At 42.1% G+C, this 22225-nt stretch overlaps 1 protein-coding gene across 2 annotated transcripts in view; it reads left to right on the top strand.

Annotated features, from left to right (window-relative positions):
* MSN (moesin) overlaps positions 1–22225 on the top strand; it is a 74335-nt gene that overhangs the window by 33896 nt on the left and 18214 nt on the right. For both annotated transcript variants that reach the window (XM_048863322.2, XM_048863323.2), the window contains exon 2: positions 7806–7889. In XM_048863322.2, coding sequence (XP_048719279.1) covers positions 7806–7889 — 84 coding nt within the window. The remainder of the gene's footprint in view (positions 1–7805; positions 7890–22225) is intronic.

Raw genomic sequence — 22225 nt, 5'->3', positions numbered from 1 at the left:
TCTGGGGAAATATTGGTGTGGGAACAGGTATGCGTCAGTAGCAGTGATTAAGTTTTGTAGGATTGTGATAAAGCAGTGGTTTTTAGGCTGTGGACCCCTGGGGATCTGCAAACTGTCTGATTTCCAAAGGGGTCAGCATCTCCATCTGAATTTTTATTTTTAGGGGTCTGCAGCTGAAGAAAGATTGAAAAAACCACTGTGATAAAGCAATGGAAAGTAGTTTTTGTTCAAGGCCAATGGACATTGATATCGGGGCTCAGTTAAGATAACTGCCCCTCTTTTGGGAGTTAGGGGGCAACTGCCTTCCATGCCAAGCTACGCTAGGACTAAGCTCTGCTATGCAGTATCTATTTTTTTAAACCCCCCCCCCCAACACGAACAGTTGCTGCCTGATTTGAAATGTTTTCAATGGGCAAAACTGATTGGGAGAGCCACCCCTGCTTTAGGTACTCAAATACAAAATGACTTGCAAATATCTTTTTGTGAACGATAGCAGAGTTTGACTTGCCAGGTTCCCAGGGTTCTTGGGGTGGCTTAACTGTTCATGAGTACTCAGCTGGGTGATCCGATAATATGTGCATGTGTTAAATCCTACAAATTCAGTGAATTTCAATAAAGCTAATCTATTCAAAAAATCATACCAGAAGTGTCATTCTAGCATTCCTTTCTTTCAGGGAATGTCAGAATGTCACAGAAATGATAGCATGTGATATCACACATCCGAAATAGCATAGTTGAACTGAATAGCTTACAAGTAAAACCACAGGTTGGAATTAGTTTCCTAAACTATTCAGCAAATACTTGGGAATAATGGGTACATCTGTAGAAACTGTAATTCCTTTCATGTGTGAATAAAAAGAGCTAAACTTGCAACTGAAATTTGTTAGCCATTATTGCACTGAATTCCCCCTCCATTTGAGCCCTCTGCTCAGCAAAATGCAGATTGGTAAAATGTATTGTTATCTTGCTTGACTTTGACTTCTGTCATGCGACTGTCTAAAAGTGGGATCAGTCCCAGTCCACAGATCCACTAAATTCCCAACATACGATGTGAATGTGGTGTACTTGTTTTCAGACTAAGGGGAAAAGGCTCTCTGGTCAAAGCAGCAATGACTGACTCAGCATATAGAGTTGGGTCATATGGTGGTTGTTTGCCAAGCTGAATTTGTGCCTGCTTCATTCACCACTAAGAGGTGAATAACACAGGCCCATCTTAATTATCCGTGACTTACCTCAGGTCATTCCTGATCCGGGGCTTGAAGCAAGTGATATGCTGAGTATCAGCTGGATCAACTCTGTCCCTATTTAGCAACTGTGCTTATTCTTGCTCTTCCTTACAAGCATGTGTGTTAGATGAATTTGACTTGTAAAATTCTTTTTGCTCCATATGCAGAGTCATGTGAAATTTACTGATTTCAGTTCTTTAAAATACTGAAGCAAAACTTCACACCAATTTTCAGTGGAATGTCTGGTTAGGGTGTGCGGAACACTGACACACACAACCCACAATATTTAGATGCTAAAAAAATTTCTTGTATTGTGGACTTAAAATGCAGTAGTCTCCCACAAACACTCAGGGAGGCCATTTGTGAATACCCTGGACTGATTACAACATGTAAAATCTCTTCTCCCAGTACCTTTGCACTTTCTATTGCAGCAACTCTGAACCTCAAAGCAGGGGGGAACCCTTCAGCTAACTAACGGCACACTTGATTAGTACAGGAGTTGGACATATTCTTTCATCCCTGCACCTAGGCATGAGTCAGCCTAATAAATTGTAAAGTAATCAATAAATAAGGCAAGTGACTCTGGGACAGCACTTTCAGATAAAGGAGACTCCGTGTCTGCTCACATACCAATGGAGAAAAGGGAACACTAGGTACCAGTTGTATCAAATGTAGTAGGAAATGCTATCATGCAGCCTTAATTTGGCCTGATTAAATGTTTATTTTCCTGTTTGCCATTCTTATAATGTAGCTACAGACCAAACCACCCTGTTTAGTTTACTGCTGGTTATTAAAAGAGGGCAGGGGGATTATTCTTCCCCTCTGAACAACTGAGAATAACTGATGTTCCTTTCTAATGCTCTGGCACTTATTAGTGAACCTATTCAGGAGTTAACATGGAGGAAGGGGATAAAGGGTGGGTATGGAAGGCATAGGTGGAATGTTAAACTTTTGAAGGTCTGTTGCAAATAGATAGTGGTACCAGGCACCTAGTATCACTTCTCTCCAGTTTGATGCCGCTGTAGGAGGTGTTGATCCCTGATGAAGGTTTCTGAAGCTATATATTAAAAGGCAATCTTGCCAGTTGCAGCTGTTTTCCATATGGGAACAGGCGCTGCTCTGACTTAGGGTGCTTGGCCTGTGTAGGAGGCCTTGCCTTCGCAGCAGTGCTGTCCAGGGCAGCAGGAAATTCTGTTGTAGAAGCAATTTCGTAACTAACTGCTTTTTTTTAATTAAAGTGGTAAAACAATGGGAACTGCTCTCTGTAACAGTTGGAGGAGTTGCTGGGGTTCTGGCTGTTTCCTTTAGGGAGATGTTAGCAGTATTGTCTGTTTCATGACTAGCATCTTCTCCTTCCTCTTGATATCTGGTGTGGTGGGTTCTTAGGAGTCCTGTTAGGGAGGAATACTAAAAGTACCACAGCAATAATATGCAGCAAGAGCCATTTCTTTGGAAGCACTTTGCACAGTATTGAGCTGTAAATTTAAATTTATGTTGTAGAAACAGAAGTGGAGGGAGGATAAATAGTTCTGCAAACCTGTCTCTTCCTTTTGATTTGTAAATTGCTCGTTGGCTCAAAGGGCTAGCAGAAGATTTTTCCCTAGTAGAGGTGGCCTCTAAAGGTCTAAACAAACTTGTTTTCATGGTCACTCGTACACCAGTAAGTGCATTAAAAGTGCTAAGATGGATAGATTTATTGGGTTGCATTAAATAGAAATGTAGTGAAACCTACCCCGGCAATCCTCCTGAAGTGGAAGTCTAAAACTATAAGCCAATAAATCCCTTAACTGTGTTTTTTAGCGGTTAAGGGTTTGTCTTGAACCCTCCAATACATTAACATAACTCCTTTTGGAAAGGAAGCACATGAAGTGTTTTTAGAATGTCAGCTTTCTTTCATAAGCACACACAAGTATCTTTCTGGGCTCTTATCATTGGAGGGGATGGTTTTTCCCTGCTGTTACTAGTCACTTCATAAAAATTAAATATATGGTAACCCTACAATGAATGACAGACCTGGAATCTCATATGCCCGGTTACACAATTGGGTTACTCTCCCTTATATTGGGGAGTAGCTGGTTCTTTGGAATGGAAAATATTAGCCTGTGAACAACCAGTTAAACATGAGCAGTGTTGTCAGCACCAGCTGTGCTGACTCTTAAACTAAACTGCTGTTGGTACTTGTGTATATGGGGAAATCACTTCACCTTTGCCATGTCACCATGCCACTGCCAGACAGTGCTCTAGTCTCTTGCACATGCCTGGTGGCAGGATGCATTGGTGAGCGCATATAGGTTTTTTGGAGGGGAAAACATTAGAACTACTTACAACTTTGTAGAAGACTCGTTTGCAACTTAGTTTGGCTGGTGAAGGACGCACACACAATGCTCATAGAAAAGAGTCTGACTCTGTTCAGTCCCCTGAGCGAGTCCAGAACTCGCATGTCTTTACCTTTCTTCTGCTAGCATTTGGAAGCAAAAACCTACTAGATTCAGGAAAATGGGAGTTCAGTTCCTTGCTTTGCCACATGCTCACTATAAAATCTAGGACAGGTCACGTCAACTCTACACCCACTTCTGCATCTGTGAAATGGGGAGAATACATACCCCATGGCTGTTAGTACATCAGACCTGAGGAAATTTCTCTAGAGAGAGAGAGAAGTGCAAGGTAGAAACAGCTTAAACCTCCTGCTCACAGCAGTTTTAAGAATCTTTAGCATAATTATTTATCTGTATTTCATAAACACTGGTGGTAAAAAATTTGTCCTTTTAACCCCTTCCACCCCCAAAAATATTCTAGTATCTCATAACTGACAAAGGAAACAGCATGCAGTGCTATGGTGGGATACAATTGTCTTGTCTAATGTCAAGCATAGTGATCAGTATTTATAGGGCACCCGTACTGCTGTGGTATTCCCCATAATCGGCAGAGTATGAGGCTTTTTTGTTCATCTTAAAGGGTGGGGTTTTTTTAAGGTTAACTAGGAAATACTTTAGCTGATGGCTCTGCCAGGCACTGCCCCATCAGAGGTGATATATGCAGTATGTATACTAACATATCACTTCTGCTTTATCATTTAAGAGTAAACTGAGGAAAAGTTATTCTTTGTAATCTGTATCTTTTACTATCAGTTCATTTAACTGATGGGGATGGAACCGCTCCTACACATGAGTGTCTCACTAAGGGACCATACTTTTAAAACATGAGCCATGTGCCCATCCTCCTTTATAAGTGTTACAAGCCTGACCTTTTATCTGCTTACTGGGATAATAAAGAGAAACCCCACTTTCTATTTCAAACAGTAGAACTTTGCTAATCCTTTTATCACCCAGTAACGCATGGATACAAACTAGCTTTTCTGAAAAAATGTTTCACTGTAGTGAGGTACCATATTTATCTTTGCAAAACTTAGTACAGCATGCTGACTAGCATAGTATGAGATTATAAATAAACGAAACCAGTTGCACTATTGCTGCTATCTGGCTAATAGATCACAAGAAGTGCTCTCCTTCTGATCTCTTGCTAACTCACAAAATTCAGTTTATCAGTAGATCCCTCCATTATTAGTGCAGACAAGTGAGGCCCCACTGTATTTAGGGGTGGCTTTACAGAGCACCTACTTATCTCACAATTTAAACTGTCCACTGGAATCTATATATACAGTACACAGAATTAAGCAGAACTGCATAGGTTTCAAGATTTTATGCCTGCTTCTAACCTTTTTCATTTAATTAACTCTGAGCAGAAAGAGTTGGTAGAACCTTTAGAGTGGGGAAAATGCAAATATTTCACTCAAATAGTTACCTATGTTCAGTACTACAGGATTCTTAAAGATTTTTATATACTGAACAGATTGGTAGTAGAATAGGCTTAAATGCACTGAAGTAAAAATAGGCCCCTTACTGCATGCCTAATTACTGTGACGTAGCAGTGTCGAGCATTGCATCTTAACTCTGTGGGCACAAATAGGTTTAAAAGATTATAGAATCCTGGATGTAGGACTGGTACTACCATCCATCAAGGCAGCTTCACTTTAAGGCCTGATCTGGAAAGCAACTTCTTAAAATATTATTCTGTCCCAGGATATAAAGAACCAGCCACAGATGCTACAATTCTGTCTTCTCCTTATTAATTGGAACTGTGGGCTGAAGTGTCAAAGCCAACATTGTGTCTCTGATATCAGCCTAACTCGCTTGCCCAAGCAGGATGTCCTTCTTCTTCTTTTTTTTTTTTTAACCTGTAAAAAAGAGAGAGCAAAATGATTGCTCCTCGACCAGTGATCAGCACCAATAGTAGTAAAGCTGGGGGGAAGAGGACTCAAGTCGTTGCAGAGGATAGTACTCAAAAGACCATTGTGGCTGAACTGTGTAACCTGGCTGACAGTTGGCTCTTTAAAAAAACAAATATCCTTGTTCTCGTCCATATGTGCCACTAACAAGGGAGGAAAAACTGCAGATGACAGCATGCCTCCTGGCTACTTAATTCAACTGGCAACACAAGAATGCCTAGCTAGACTGTATGTTTTACTAGCCAATTAAAAACAATTGTTCTGTTCACAGTGGTGTTCAACTGATTGATACCATGCTAAAGGAGGTGACAAATAAGTAGAGCCAATGTAGATACCCAGAATCTCTAGAAGAGCCGCCTGTGAGGATATTTCAAGATATCCTAACAAAGCATTGAATGCTGTACAGGAACTACAAAAATGTATTATAAACCCGCCAAAGAAGGCGGAACAGGCCAATTTAAGGCTTGACTCAAATATTTTTCGTACTGCATGGTGACGGAACAGTTAATGCTACGGCAGAATAAAGTGCAAGATGCCAGCATGGTTATCCCAGGGAGTGGGGGAATTGGCCTGTTGTGCATATATTTCAGAAATGCACATATCTGGGCACAGTGAACTTCTCCTGTATGTAAAATGTAGGATTAGACTAGTTCCTGCATTAAATAGACAAAGCCTTTTGCTCCTATCTTTCCACAGATGTTCTTCAGTTTTGTGTGCTGCTATCTCGTTAGCAGAGGAAATGGTATGTTAGTAGCGATGAAACCTGTCTAGGTAGACAGATTACTCTGAACCAGCTTAATTCATAGCTGTATTGGGTGGTTCCTCAAATATTTCTCTGCTGACTCTTGCTTTTTTGGCCTATAGTGTCATGGTTAACAACTCTAGTCTAAACTTGAGTTTGAATTTTTATTGGTAAAGCCAACCCACGTGGTGTCTTTTCTTTCTTTGGGAGGGGGCTGGTAGAGCTGAAGGGAGAGTTGGGAAGGGTCTATCATCTTGAAGATGACAGCTGGTATTTGTAATTTAAAAAACAGTTTGACGCCTGTCAAGCAAGCCAGGGGTAACCATAGCACAGTTCTTTGTATTCTCATTGATGCATTGAGTATCTTGTTTTGCATAATCCTGAAAATTTGGTTTGGGTGTCCAGGATGGGAGAAAACTAGAACACAGTTTGTTCTAAAAGTACCCTCCCCACCCAGCTAAAAATACTTGAAGCACAATGTACATAGGTCTTAGAGGTTTTTTCCCTTCTATATAAACGGATAGATATGCAAACAGAAATGGGTTCTCAAACAACTTGTCTCCCCCTCCCCTTTTTTTCTTTGCTACTGAAAGTCCTAACATTAGCTTCACTGACATTCTTGTAACTCATCCTGTCCATTTTCAAGCAGGAATTTTTTTCCCACTCAAATCTACAAGGAGAAATCTCCTTTTTAACAAAGGAAAATGCAGCTCTGCACTGAATTAGTTTCTTGATAGATGTTCCAGAGAGGTCTGAATGGAATCACAGCTCAGTCATACAGTAGTATTCAAAGAGAAACCCTTCCCACCTTAGGCTGTGGCTACACTAGAGTTTACAGCCATGCAGCTGCATAATATAACCGCTCTAAGCCAATGGGAGAGAGTTTCCCCCATTGGCTTAACTACTCTAGCCCTCTGAGCTGTAATAGCTGTGTTGGTGGGAGAAGCTCTCCCACTGACATAGCGATATGTACGTGGTGCTTAGGTTGGCATAACTTATGTCGTTTTGGGGGTGGCTCTTTCACACCCTTGAGTGACTTAACTTTATCCTGCAGTAAGGGCTAGTGTAGACCTAGCCTTAAGTGCGTAGAGCAAGGGTAGGCAACCTCTGGCACGCATGCCAGCAGTTTCAAGTGCTTTCCCTTCTTAAATATGATGGAAGCTTTTGGCATGTCCTCTGTAGAGCACTAACTTTTATATGTGTTTACAAGCTATAGTATGCCATTTTACACATGTACATTTTTAGATTGGATTAACTTTGTTAGAAGGGATGTAAACCTTCCTGTTTCATCGCTGAGATGAACCATTCACTGACTTGGGTGGGGCAAGAGGGAGGAGGTTAAGAAGAAACTCCCCATATGGGCTGTCTGCCCACTTAAGGGTTTCTTGCACCTTTATCCAAAGACTCCAGCACTGGCTGTTGTAGACTGGGGGTGGGACTAGATAAATGGACCACTGGTCTGATGTAGTATGACAGTTCCTATGTTCCCTGTAACACTATCACACAATTAGGAACACCCATTGTAACCACTTTTTTTTTCTTCATTTTCTAGATCAGTGTGCGAGTTACCACCATGGATGCTGAGCTGGAGTTTGCCATCCAGCCCAACACCACAGGGAAGCAGCTCTTTGATCAGGTAAGGTGACACAACTGCGGAAAACATGCCCTTAGTACTGACTTTGCTAGCTCCCCACCCCTTCATAACTATCCTCACCCCTTAGCACACACTCACCACTTACTTACTCTTTTGAGGCCTTTAAAAGAGAATCTAGCATCAAGAAACTGCATGTTTTCACCCCCACCTCATTATTTGTATATTTTAAGTCTGAGAGTGCCAGGAGCCATATCTGCCCCCATAGTGCTTCCACTCTTGGGCAAACTGCATACCAAGAGGAGGGGAGAGGCTAAAATACACCATTTATTCTTAAAAATATTAACTGTCCTGAATCACCTCTCTCCCTGCCATCATTAGTTAGCTTATTGTAGGTGTGTTGGTAGGAATAGCCCCTGGGAGGCATTTGAAAGAGTGAGAGTTGTGCCTTTTCAAAATAAAAACTCCTCTTTGTACAAGTTTCAGCAAATGAGTTTAGTGAAATGATGAGCACTGTACTGTGTGCCAGACTTTGACAAGGAGGTTCTTACTACTGTAAGTCACTTCCTAGATTCAGCGGTCTTTATCTTGGTGGACTCGCTTTCCTCTGCATTCTATGCTTATTGGCAGGGTGGATTTACCCCTCCTTCCTCCCCTCAGCTCAGGCTAAACAGAAGCAGGGAGACATACGCAGCCCAAACGTGAAGCTGTGAAGCCATGGACATTATCAATCACAGCTGTTGAGAAACTGACAGACTCCATTACACATCTCAACTGTAATCCCAGAGGCCTTATCCAGGCTACTGCCCAGCTGCTCAGAGCATCTGTTCAGCCTGTGGAGAGTGATGCAATCATGTCTTGTAGACAGTGGGGACTTTGTCGAGCTGCCGTTGGGGGAGGTGGCATGCAGTAGAGGTGGAGGGAGGAAGAGATCCCAGGCATTGGCTGCTTGCAGAAAATTCTGTGAACAAGAAGTCTTATTTTCATTTTCTTTAACTTCTTTTGCCTAGTGATTCCTTCATGTGTGTGTTAACATGGGTGTGGTTCACAAGAAACCCTAGACATTCTGGGGCCAGCCTTTGCACCGCATCTGGGCTAGTGAGGAGGAAAAAAATAAATTATGGCTACTTTCCCCATAAAGCTGACTACCTCATTTGGGACCAGAAAGCTTAATTTTGTACCGCAAAGTGACTTAAAGTTTTTTCTTTTCAAACACTAGACTGTCTGAATGTTCAGATAGTAAATGTTCTCTCTTCTGATACTGCTTCACTGCAAAGCTGCAATATAGAGGAATAGGTTGATAGATTAGTATGCTGTTTTTTGTGATGGAGCAGTGCCTCAAGATATTCAGTGAGTAAACCAAAGTCTTGACTTACGGAGGGCTTGCATGGACTGTTAGCATGTTACTGAACAGCAGTAGCTCCAACACTTTTAGCCTTGTGACCCACCTTTTAAATATAATGGTTTCATGGTCCATAGAAATGACATTGTTGAAACCCAAGCAGCATGAGTGTACACAAATAAGGATAGGGACACTGCACTGTTAATTTTATTCCATCATTCAGCAGTAGCCCTTGAGATGCCAGATGCAGAATGAATTAACAGCTTGATGTTCTCAAAGTGTTTTCCCTTGAAACTGTCACATTTGTGTGGTTTTTTTGGGAGGGGGCATGGGGGTTCACCATGTCTCCTGTTCAAGGGTCAGGCTTTAATACTCCTAACCACACAGAGTAAGGTGCTACTCAGCAAGCACACCACTAACTTCAGTGGATGTTCTTGCAGCTGTAACCCCTAACCAATGAGAATAGGGGGTTCCAAATCTTCTCCATGTGGGTCTGCAATTTTGATGGCTTTGCGCTCCCAGGGCAGCAGAACTTTTCCACAAAGCACGCACTGATGCTGAATTTAGTCTTTACCGTGAATAAGTCTGTATTTGAAAAGCATATATCATTCTAATTTTTAATCATTGATAACATTCTTTTGTCATTCATAGCCCAGAGGGAAAGCGGTATCGATTGGCTTTTGAGAATTTTGGCCAATGTAGCTTGTTTTTGGGCACTGGCTTTTTTAAAGTTACCTGGGTCCACAAATATTTTGACACCTGAAATGGTCTGGCACACATTCATTCAAAGGTACTGAGCGTCCACAGCTGACATGTTAATGCTATGCCATGCTAGGTGCTCCTGAAAATTGGGCCATTTTTGGTAGGTGCCTAAAACATGAGTTAAATCTAGATGGCCAACATTTTCAAAAGTGACTACTACTTTTGAGCAGAATTTTGTTTTTGTCAAGACTGAAGCATTTTTCTGCTTGCCTCTGTTACTTCCCTTTTTTTGTTTCTGATTTTCTCTCCATTCCCTGAACTATTAAAGGGCCTACTTCCCTCCCTTCCTCCCTCCCCCAAAGTCTAAAAGACTGATGCATAGTTGAGTCAAGATACCAGCTCTTCAAGGATTAGAAGGCTGAATCTTAAAACTGTGTAGAAGCTGCACGAGTGGGTTAAACTTTTAAAATCTTAATGGACGAATTTCAAAGAGAGAGTGGTAATTTGACCCACAAGGAGAGGGAAATACACTGGCATATGACTAAGGGTTTCCACAATACATCAGAGCCAGGATACAGAACAGTTCCTCTGCTACTTTTCCTCCTGTTCTCATTTTTCAATTATCTGCATTATCATTATAGCTGTCAGATATAGATATACTAGATTTGTTAAAGGAGAGAAATTGCACTAGATGGTGGTGTGTGTCCATCCACTTTGTGGCTTGACAAGGGCAAAGAAGATTCTTGAAGGCTTCCCAGTAGGCCATATCTGGTTAATACATAATATGTGGACAGTTGAGTGATCTTGCCATCTAGAAGCTTGTCTGATTTGTCTCCTGCTCCTCGCTCCCTAGGGAGTATGTGAAAGTGGTGTATGTAGTCCTTGACGGCTGTGCATGTCCGCCGCACTCTGGTGACTGTGTGGCAGTTCTAGGAATATGGTCCTAGGGGTGAGGAACAGTGAGGGGGCTAGAAAGAGTGCCGTTTAGCCAAAGGACTCCAGAACAATAGTGATTTCAAATGGAAACTCTTGGGTTGGGAAGATGAAGGTTCTACCAAGGAAAAGTGAGCAATCTAGAAACACTCTGAAGAGTGAGATGGGAAGTAGGCATTGCATTTATGGGTATCAAGGTTTCCCTCCAGCAGCTCAGCCTACTGCAGACAGAACCTCAGGAGGGGTGAGGAACTTTAGAATCTACTGCTATGTCAGTGCATTGATTAAAAAATCTAATCTGTCCTCTAATGCTGCCCTGGCATTCAAAAACTCTCTCTGGACAATTGCAGAAGGGGGAAGTTTGATTGCAAAGGAAATATCCCATTCAGCTTCAGTAACAATAGGAAACGTACTGCTCCTGTCCTGAAATAAGACTGATTATTCCGTATTTATTTTTGTTTCTTGACCAAATGTTCTAGCCTGGAAAGACTGCCCTGGTTGAAAATGATTTGGTTACTTCGTCAGAGGTTTGCACACAGTCCGGGGAGGCTAGAGGGAGGAAAAGATTCTGTTCTAGCACCCCTATGCCCAGTTTCATCTGCATGGGGAACCAAATGATAAATGTCAGAACCTCAGTGTGGCTGCTTTACTGGTCACTTGCCCTAATGTTGGGTCAGGGTTTTGTTGAATGTACAGTATAACACTTCGGGAATGAAGGTTGTTTGTAACTCTGAAATGTTCATAACTGAACAAAATGTTACATTGGTTCTTTCAAAAGTTTACAACTGAACATTGACTTAATACAGCTTTGAAACTTTAGAAGAATAATATTTCCCTTAATATTTTTTAGTAGTTTAACACAGGACTGTACTATATTTGCTGCTGCCTGATTGTTCAGGTTCCAAATGAGGTGTGTGGTTGACTGGTCAGTTCGTAACTCTGAGGGTCTACCATATTTAAGCTGGCTCAGAGAACCACTTTTTATGAAAAGTACCATCAGGCATTATAACCCAAACATGGCAAATGAGTTCAGGGCTATATTGGAATATTATAACTGTTGCTCAGAATATAACAGTGTAAAATAGTGAGTTGATAAGTATAACCAGAAAGGCCAAAGAGCTTGGATGCAGCTGCTGACGTAGAGAATTTTAACGATGTGCATGGAACAAGTTTCATGATGGATGTTCAATTGGGGAATTTTTGTAAACTACATACTGGAGTTCTATCAAATGATCTAACCTGGCAGGGGATGGTGAAGGGAGAGACATGAAATGGGTGGAGGGCTGTCCTCTCTTGGTATTTTGCTCAGTTATTAATACTACTTGTGCCCTCATTCAATGGACTGCAGCCAAATTATCCCTGCATGTCTGATTTTGGTTAGCTCTGGTTGGAATCCTTCTCGTGCTTCCACACTTCCACATCAAGTTCAAATACCTCTGCCTACTATAGTTCTGCACTGCTGGGCTCTGCTGTCATCCTCTTTCACCACCACTTGTGCAGTACTTTGCCAATCACCTTGCCTCTCTGATCCCTTTGTCTTTGTACCTGATGTATTTCTCCCCCCCCACCCAAAAAAAAAAGCCTTTACATCTGCTCTCTATCCTCTGCGCCTGATCTAATGCACTCGCATAAAGAATGAGGTGGTTTTTCCTAAAAGTTTACTTCTTGCAGCTAACCATTCTCTCCTGTTCTTGTCTAGCGGTTCTAGGTTTTTTGTTGTAGACCTGTGCCAAGCCACAACTGCATATTTAAGTAACTTAGAGTCATTTCTCCACCCTGTCTGCATGCTGCCTAATTTGTACTGTAGGTGATAGGGGGCATATCTTGTATCTTATGTGTAAAATGACACACATGGTGCAGTGCAGAACTGCATTTCTTGCCACAGCTACTACTAATGGACATTTTGGACTGCACATTCAGCTGCAACTCTTGCTTTGCCATTACGTGGGCCTTGAGGCTTCCTTTTGGCTTTGCCTGTGAATAGAAGGCTCATCCTGCTTTGCCTCTTGTCAGAAATTTTTGGTACAATGGGTAAGACCCATTGGAACCGATGGAACCAGGTTACAGTGCTCTGGCTTTGGTTAATTACTTCTAGGCTCATAGCTGTACTAGCTGCTTTAAGTTACGGCATGCTCTTAGGACAAAATTGGGTCAGCAGTCACTTCTGCATGGCTCCTGGCAGCCACATCTGTTTCAGCACCTTGTTGAGAAACACTTTTTTTTGCCTGAACTGATATAGCCAGCCTGCAGTTTGTTTGTGAAGCGGTGTATGGATCATCATCTCCTGACATCAGGCCTAATCTTGATGCTCCCTGGAGCCATGACAAGGACGGGGGGTAACTTTCTGCTCTGTTTCAAACAGACTCCTAGCACTGGCATTCCCTTTTTTTTTTTTTTTTTTTTTCATTTGAGAGTAAATGAGACTTTGAGGGTAGGAATTGTTAGATCTGAGTTGAGCTCTTCTCATATCTTACTAAACTTAGCAAAACTAGTATCCAGCTTGTGGTCAAACCTTCTGATACACAACTGTAATGGATATGAACATATTGTAGTGTGTGCAGCTGACTTCATTCAACCACATTCAAGAGCAGCCTGTGTATAGCTGGCCCTGCATTATGTATATTTGACCTGCCAGTGAGTTCATTGGACCTCTTCTCTTTCTAGCTACCATACTCACCTTATCTAAAAGTGCAGCAAAAAATTGTTACCTTGTATTCATTTTAAATCACTTCAAATATGAATTGACGCTAATTCTGACAGTTCCCATGACTTTCATCTGATTAAACAGTGGCTTCACTAGAGCAGGGTGTAGTGTATGGTTGGCTGCAGAGATGGTTTCACAGCCGTTTATTTTTAAGTGCTGACATTTGTTAAACTCCCCCTCCTTTTTCTATTCAACTTCTCTTAAATGTTCAGTAGTAAACTAGGTGGCTTTCTCCATAACAGAGGAGCCCAAGACTGTAAAGGCTACTCTCCTGCTTGCCTCTTTCTGTAATGGGGAGACTAGTTTCTAAGCTGTTATTTCTATAACCAGCTACTTTGATTAATGTATTGATCCACCCAAGGGATGCATGAGTCCTTCTGCCTTGCCTGTCTCTAACAGCTGCAGATGGGCTTTATTGCAGTCTTTTGTACATCTCTAATATCTGGCGCTTTTTTTTCTGGGTGCATGTGCAATTCTATGCCTGACTTAAGTATAGAACTAGGAAAATTACATACATGCACGAACAGACAATTTTCAGTTGCAAATGGTCAGCTGAGGGTTCATATAACCATTTGTATAAACCAGTCCTAGTTACTGATGTTGTTCCATAGGGTCTCAGTATTGTGTGAGTTTTTTCCTAATTATTCAGCTGCTCTAGATGCCTCTGAATGTCAACACTTTTCAGCGGACTAGTGAACCTGTAACACTCTACAGAGAATTGATGGGAGGCTCTTCTAGCATTTATGGATTAAATGAGTTACTTAGGGCTCATCTACACTGGCAACACTAAAAGCGCTGCCACGGTAGCACTTTAATGTGGCTTGGGTGGTTGCAGCAGAGTGCTGGGGGAGAGCTCTCCCAGCACTCTTAAAAACCCACTTCCACAACTCGCACAGCTCCCAGTGCTGGGGCCCTGTCTACACTGACGCTTTACAGTGCCAAAACTTGCTGCACTTGGAGGGTGTTTTTTTCACACCCCTGAGCAAGAAAGTTGCAGCACTGTTAATTGCCAGTGTAGACACTCCCTTAGTTATGGAGCTACGGGTCAATCAAGGGGCTCTGCTGCCCTCACTCTGCTTAGCCCCTTGCCTGGTTCTTCCTTCACTGCTGCTGGAGTGGTCTGTAAAGCACCTGTGAAATGGCAACTTCCCTGGTTTGTGGATTAGTGTGAAGACTGCAACATCAACACCAGTTTATTTCCCCCTCCCCCCCTCATTGCATGTGGATTAAAGAGTAAAATATAGCATGGTTTGAGACACTTAATACGTAACTGTTACATTGTGGGTGTCTGCCCTCTTAATACTGCTCCATATGGTGCAGAACATTGCTTTTATTTTAAATTAATATCTCTGATAGACAAACTGCAAATTCAGTAAGTAACTTGTTCCTTTAAACTGCTTTGGAGTCCTACCCCAATCCCTTCCCATTCTCCCTCCCTCTTAAATGTTTCCTCTGACGCCCTCTTCCTACCATAGATGCCACCAGCTACATTTTGTTTTACCTCCTTCAACTACTATGTGGTTACAGAGAGGAAGCAGTAGTTCACTTGGTTGGTTGTGTCTGAGGATCTCTTCCTGGTACAGCTGGGTTATTTTTTTCTTTTGAGTGTGTGCTGCACAGGCTGGACTTCTCTAACTAGAATTTAAATCCAGATAGTCTTGTTCAAAGAACTCTGTGTTTAGGCTGGTGGAATTTTTGTTTTACTACCTACAGAACTAGTAATAAGAGACCATTAAGCGGAAGCAGCTTGAAATAAAAAATCACACAAATTCAGTCTTTTGCATGCCTTGACTTTGTACAACACCATACAACCAAATCTCAAAACAGACCTGTAGAGTCCCTTTCCACTTCCCCCAGCCCTACTCTGCCACAGACTTTTTTTTCCCTCCAACCCACGGAGCAGCTCTACTTTTGACCTGTTCAGCACCTAGTAATCACTCTCTGATCCTGTTTAGTCTACTTCTTTCTCCTCCTGTTTTATTATCTCCTCTGGACATACAGCCCACATCACACTTCTTTTGTAAAAGCGCTGGCAGTGACTCCCTAGCCAGCCTCTGCAGTTTCTGGAACTACTTGTTGGAGACAGCAGCTATCAGCTACTGGTGAACACTTAAAGTGGCAACTGATGCCTCCAGGCAAAGGATCAGCCCTGCATTACAGATAGGAAGTTGGGAATTGTAGCCAGTAACCAGTGTGGAAATATTTAAAAATTGACTCACTTCCTAATTGAACATGGTGTGGCAGTTTAGGACCACACCCCTCCCTCTGCTTTGAGCAGAAACCTTTAAGTCTAGAAAATCAGTTTGATTCCCCAAAATCTTATGTCTGGCTTTGTAACCACATGCGCCCTCTATCTATTCACCACAGTCAAACCCTCTGCATCTATTGTACCCCAATAACACTTCTGATTTATTAGGTCAGACCACAACATTCCTCTCCCATATTGTAAACACAGCTCTATAAATCTCCTGCTTGATAGTAAGAAACGCTGACGGTTCTTCCATGTACCTCCCAGAAAAATTTATCTTGATCCATCCTTGATCTGGCTGGACAGTCCAGCTTACTACATCTACCCTTTGAAGTTTAGAACAGCCCTAATACCACCACATCATATTTTATTGTGTTCCATATTTTCTGGAGAAGACATGGGACTCCTAGACCATTGTATAGTATCTGCCATATGAAGTGAAGAAAGTAGGTATTGCCATAACTACATGCCATGGTGAGTGGGAATGTGGGGTCATAATTACATGATATGTAAAGTGAGGGTAAAACACCATCAAAACAGAAGATGCCAGACTTGTGAGCATTTTAAATCCTCTGTGCACAGGTGTATGATTACAGAAAATGTAATGAATCAGTCAATCAAGTCCCTAGTTCAGGAACCTAGGCATCGCTAAGTTTGGATATTCATAAACTCAAAATTTTTTGACTTCAGAACACTGAGATGTGAAAAATTCTAATTTTTATTGAATCTGCAAACATAACTCATTACATTTTTCATTTGAGGATTTTTTACACATTTGTCAAGTCAAATGGTAACATCCCTGTTTATTTGGAGCTACTTATCCAGTAGGTATGTGCCTAAAGGACAGCTGTCTTAACTAGCATATCTTGAGCTTCAGCTTGCTCATACGGTACAACTTCCAGAAACTTACCCCAGTGGAATCCTTAAACACAGCCAGTTCAGCACCAAATTTAATGGTTTGAGGTCCAAGTTTTAATGGTTCAAGTCTGCATGTAATTCCAAAACCAACCACCGAACTTTAAAGTAAACAAAGTTTGTAGGATTCTTTTATTTAAAAAAAAAAATTCAAGTTTCTTAGCAAAGCCAGGTGATTTATGGCATACTTCAGAAAGAGAAAATATTTTTTGAGGAAAATACATTGAGGAGATGAAAACTTGGCTTGTAACAGAAAGCTATAAACTCTAAGGAGTAGAAGCTGAAATGTCCGCTTCTCCCTTGTAGCCCAGTGACCACATCTTATTCAGAGTGCTCACTGTCCTTGGTGCCCAGCAATGAGCAGATGCTAGCACACGCTCAAATGTGGAGCCTATCAAGATCCATCTCAATGGGGAAAGAGCCCGTAATGTACTGGATCCTCAGCAGGCTGGTGTTGAGTTGACTCCTGGATCCTAGAGCAATGAAGTAATGCTTAAGAACGGCTATACTGGGTCAGACCAAAGGTCCATCCAGCCTAGTATCTTGTCTTCTGACAGTGGCCAATGCCAAGTGTCCCAGGGGGAATGAACAGAACAGGTAATCAAGTGTGTCCCATTCGCACCTTCTGGCCAACAAAGGCTTGGGACACCATCCCTGCCCATCCTAGCTAATAGCTATTGTAGGACTTATCCTCCATGAATTTTATCTAGTTCTTTTGTGATCCCTGTTATAGTCTTGGCTTTCTCAACATCCTCTGGCAAGGAGTTCCACAAGTTGACTGTGCTTTGTCTGGAAAAAATACTTCCTTCTGTTTTTAAACCTGTTGCCTATTAATTTCATTTGGTGACCCCCAGTTCTTGTTATGGAAAGGAGTAAATAAGGAAATGTTATTTACTTTCTCCATACCCGTCATGATTTTATAGACCTCTATCGTATCCCCCCTTTTAGTTGTTTTTTCCAATCTGAAAAGTCCCAGTCTTTTAATCTCCCCATATGGCAGCCATTCCATACCCCTAATTTTTGTTGCCCTTTTTTCTGAACCTTTTCCAATTCACAGTATTCAAGATGTGGGTGTACTATGGATTTATATAGAGGCAATATATTTTCTATCTTATTATCTATCCCTTAATTTCCCAACATTCTGTTTGCTTTTTTTGACTGAGGCTGCACATTTGAGTGGATGTTTTCAGAGAACTATCCCCAATAACCAAGATCTTGAGTGGTAACAGCTAATTTAGACGCATCATTTTATATGTATAGTTGAGATTTTCCAATGTGCATTACTCTGCTTCTAAGCCACCTTGCTGACAAACCAGGACTTTAAATAGAAGTAGGAAGAGTCTAGTCTATTTTATTAAATTATTTATATTTATTTTTTTCGATTTCTTCATGGTTGCTATTCAGGAGCAATGGTTTTAGCCACAACAGTTTAGCCAAGTATGAGTAAACAAACCTCCCTAGGGGTACATAGAAAAAACCACTTCACCCAATCAAGCGGTTTATGGAATACCTTTTTTGCAGGCTTTCATACTGCACACAAAGTAAACTGTGAGATGCTAATGGAGGTGCACTCAGCAGTAGCAAGTATCCTCTGAAATATTTCCTTGAAATATTAGCGGCATTTTAAAGGGCTGGTAGAGTGGTTAATGCATTCGCTTCCTAAACTGAAGTTAGCAATGCCTTTTGGCATTCCCATAAGGGAAAGATGGGATTCCATGGACACTGTTCATCAGGTCTTCTCTTCTCTCTCCTTCTCCTCCTCCCAACCTTCCCCCCCCGTCCCCCCCCACCGAGGAATGCATCTCCTTTCTGCAGCTAAGGGTGGTTGTGGCTGTCATGGTGTTGAAATGTTTCTGGAAATGTGGTTTTGCCATTTTACTTCAGGAGCCAACTTTATGCAGAATTAAACTTGTTTCCAAAGGATGACTGGAGCCAGGAATTGTTTTCTTAGCGGGAAGCTTTGTAGCTAATCTTGCTCAAACCAGAAAATGAGATTATCCATTTTTCCCTCTCAAATTGTTCTTGGAGCATGTTATCTTGGCTGTAGATTTGGGCCAAGAGAATGAAGTTAGACTAGTGCCAAGCAACATGTATATCTTGCACAAAACCCTTTCTAAAACCTATACTATGGCAATTCAGAACCTTGGGTGGAGTACTTTCTTTTTTCCAGGGATGGGGAGGAGGGCTTATTAGGTGTCTTCTCAGTGGTCCATGTCTGTCTTGGTAAAGGAAAGCTGTACCCTTTAAGTGGTATTTGAAGGTTACCTCCTAGAGTAGTGGCTCGTGGGCTGCCTAATTTATATATAATTATGCTTTACTTGTATATGATTCTGGTTCATTCTGTATTCTCCTAGAACTCCTCATGCTGTTTTCAGACTTAAAAATTGAGTCTTAAAGCATGTGGACATAAATGCAGGATCTGTTTTTGGGGGGACGCGCACACATTAGATGTAAAATTTTTTTTTGTCATCAGACTGCTTTGTCTGATACTTAAGTAGCTATGCTTCAGGACTCTGTAAAATTAAATGGGTCTACATTTTAAATCAAACTGGAGGAATAAAACCAGTACAGTGTTACTTTTTTTTTGTTTTTAAAAGCAATAAACTATTCTGAAGATTGCCTTCACAACCAGGAATTCATCGCTAAATTTTTAAGTTTAGATTTGACAGGAAGATGGGTTCTGTAGTTACAGAACCCTGGAAAACCAAGTAGTTACTGGCACAGAGTAAAAGTTTAACATGACTTTTGAGAGCATTAAACAAATCTTCTCACCATGCTGCTGCTGCTGGATGTGGTATGGTGTGTGTGTGTGTGTACTGCTGTGAAGCTAGAATACCAGGGCAAAGGCTACAGTGAAACTAGCCAACTTCATGCGTTTGGTAAGCATTTTCTGTTCCCTTTTCACAGCATATGAAATGATGATAAACATGAAGTCCTTTTTTTCTACATCCAAAGCTTTTTCAGTGAATTAAGTTTCAGTATTGCCAAATCCAAACATTTAGTCTTGGGTCTGGCCCTCAGAAATCATGAGATTGGAGGGAAAAATTGGGGTTCTTGATTTGCTTTCTGGAATCTGGCCCTTTAGGATTTCTTTTCTTCTTGCTCTGCATTTCTGAGGGCTGAAACTTTGTTTTTAAATGAGTGGGGTTTGTCATCATCCTGTGACTCAGAGCTTGGGCTTTAAAAAAAAAAACAAAAAAACAAAAAAAACCCACCATGTTGAGAGACTTGCAATAAAATTGAGTTAGTAACAGTGAAGCTTAAAGGGAAGTGCAGATCTGGTTTATGTTGATCCTTGCTTCCAGGACTTAAATTCTCAGATTCTATCCCAGAGCCCCTGCACCTCTCTGCCCCTCCTCCATTCAGGGCTCCAGGTTTCAGCTGCAGGGTGTGTTGTTGGGGTCTTTGGGGCTTTCAGCCCCACAAGGGAGGGTGGCTGCTGAGGCTTCCAGGGGGTTGAAAATACTCACTGGAGCTCTGCTCTGGATGGCTCCAGCTAAATTTAAGCCCTGCTTGTTTATCATATGATTTCTGGAAGCTTGGCAGGGTTCCCCCATTCCTCTTCCTGGCCACATACTGTGCATTGACCCCCCAACCAGAAGTCCAACCAAGCCTTCTTGACTTGGGAGCTCTAGTAGAAACTACCTGAGACAAGCTACCTCTGACAAGACTTCAGTGTCTCCCATTTCTGCTCTCTTAGACTGGAGAGCTAGAAATCTGCTATTCTTTCAAGAAATCTTACTCTCTTGGAAGAGCCTTCAGGCTCTGGGTTTGGGGGGGGGGCTCAGGGTTGGGGCAGGAGGTTGGGGTGCATGAGGAGGTCAAGGCTCTGGGGTGAGGCCAGGAAGGGGTTCTGGTTTGGGGTCTGGGGCATAGACTTACCTATGGCAGCTCCTGGTCAGCAGAGCAGAGGCAGCAGTGGCCAGCAGCAGTCCAGCTCCTAGGCAGAGGCATGTAAGCAGCTCCTAGCAAATGGGAGTGTGGAGCTGGTGCTCAGGGTGGGGGCAGCACGTGGAGCCCCATGGCCTCCCTGCCTAGAAGCTGGACCCGTTGCTGGCTGCTTCCAGGGCACAGTGCTATGTCGGAACAGGTAGGCACTAGCTTGCCTTAGCTGGGCAGCACCGCCGACCGGACTTCTAACGTCCCAGTTGGCGGTGCTCACCAGAGCCGCTAGGGTCCCTGGTTGCTGAGCAAGGTGACCCAGTGCCTTACATGGTGTGACCCGGTACTGGGTCACGACCTGAATGTTGAAAAACACTGCCCTAGAAAACTTGCATGCATCTGTAAGAATGCTATTGCTAGTGCTAATACAGATTCACTCAAAGAATGAGTGCAAAGATACCTAGAGTGTGATTATTTCAATATAAGGTGGGAAAAGGCTTGATACGACTCCAGTCTGGGATTTACTTGTGGCATCAAGAGTTCCACTTGATGAACCGTACCTGAGCTGGGGTCTTAAATATATATATTAATTGGCTATGAAACCATAATTGGAATCTTGAGGATTGCCTGAACTCTCCGTACACTGCTTTCCACCATCCTATAGGCAGATCAAAAACATGAAATCTATGAATAAATTCCTTGTATTATACTCCAGAGTTCTGTTAGTCCGCCTGACTTAATATTCTGCCTGGCGAGGAGGAAAGATAGTGTTCTTTTGTTCAACTTGCAAAGTAAGACTATAAATATACAAGTAATCTTGTAATACTGCATACAGTCAGCTGTCTTTAAAATTCATTGTCCCTCATCCTCAAAACAGCCCTATGCATCTTGTCCCTTTGCACCCTCCATTGCTGCTCACTGCCAAGAATTGCGTGTGAGGCTCCACAGGCAAACAGTTCAGCAAATCTGCAAATGCTGCATACCCCTTTTAACAAAAGTAGTTTAGTAATCAGGCTGCTAGCTGCCAGGCAGACTCCTAGCAGCTGTAGAAATCAGTTTCTGCCTTGATGTTTTTCCTTTGCAAAATGGAACAAAAAATTGTTTTTTTTAATGCAGTGGGGAGTTACTTGCCTTTGCATTTGATAGAGGCTACCAGCATGCACATCCAGTTGGAAAACTATTTCAGATATGAATGACTACGTACAGCCTGCGCACAGACCTGGTTTAGCAAGCCAGAACATGCTTGGCTTTACAGCTCATGTAATTCATAGCACTAATTATGTGGTTCTGTGCAGCATAGTGTCAGTATAACTTTGCAGAAAAGTTATATTTTGGGCAGGGAGGGAGGGAATAAGATTTATAAAGATACTGAGTTTGCATAGCTGGCTTTCCTTTTTGTCCCATCTGTTGCTGTTGCTATTACAGTGCAGACTTCTCCACTGTGGAATAAAAGTCCTTTTGTGCTATGGCCTCAGTGTGATGCCGTTCAGTTTCTTTTTGGCAGTTCAGCATGCTGAACTCCCAGGCTTAAGCTGTCAGCAAATGAAACTGCGGCAAGCGGACACATGCAGCAGTGGGGGTGAGCCACCATCCTATTCAAATGTTAATGATGCCTGAGAACAGAGCTCTCATTTTAACTGTGTTCCTTCCCCTGC

The sequence above is a fragment of the Caretta caretta genome, chromosome 9 (assembly GCF_965140235.1).
Source record: "Caretta caretta isolate rCarCar2 chromosome 9, rCarCar1.hap1, whole genome shotgun sequence".
Taxonomy (NCBI): Eukaryota; Metazoa; Chordata; order Testudines; family Cheloniidae; genus Caretta; species Caretta caretta.
The sequence above is the reverse complement of the archived record's forward strand: the minus strand, read 5'-3'. Positions and strand labels throughout refer to the sequence as shown.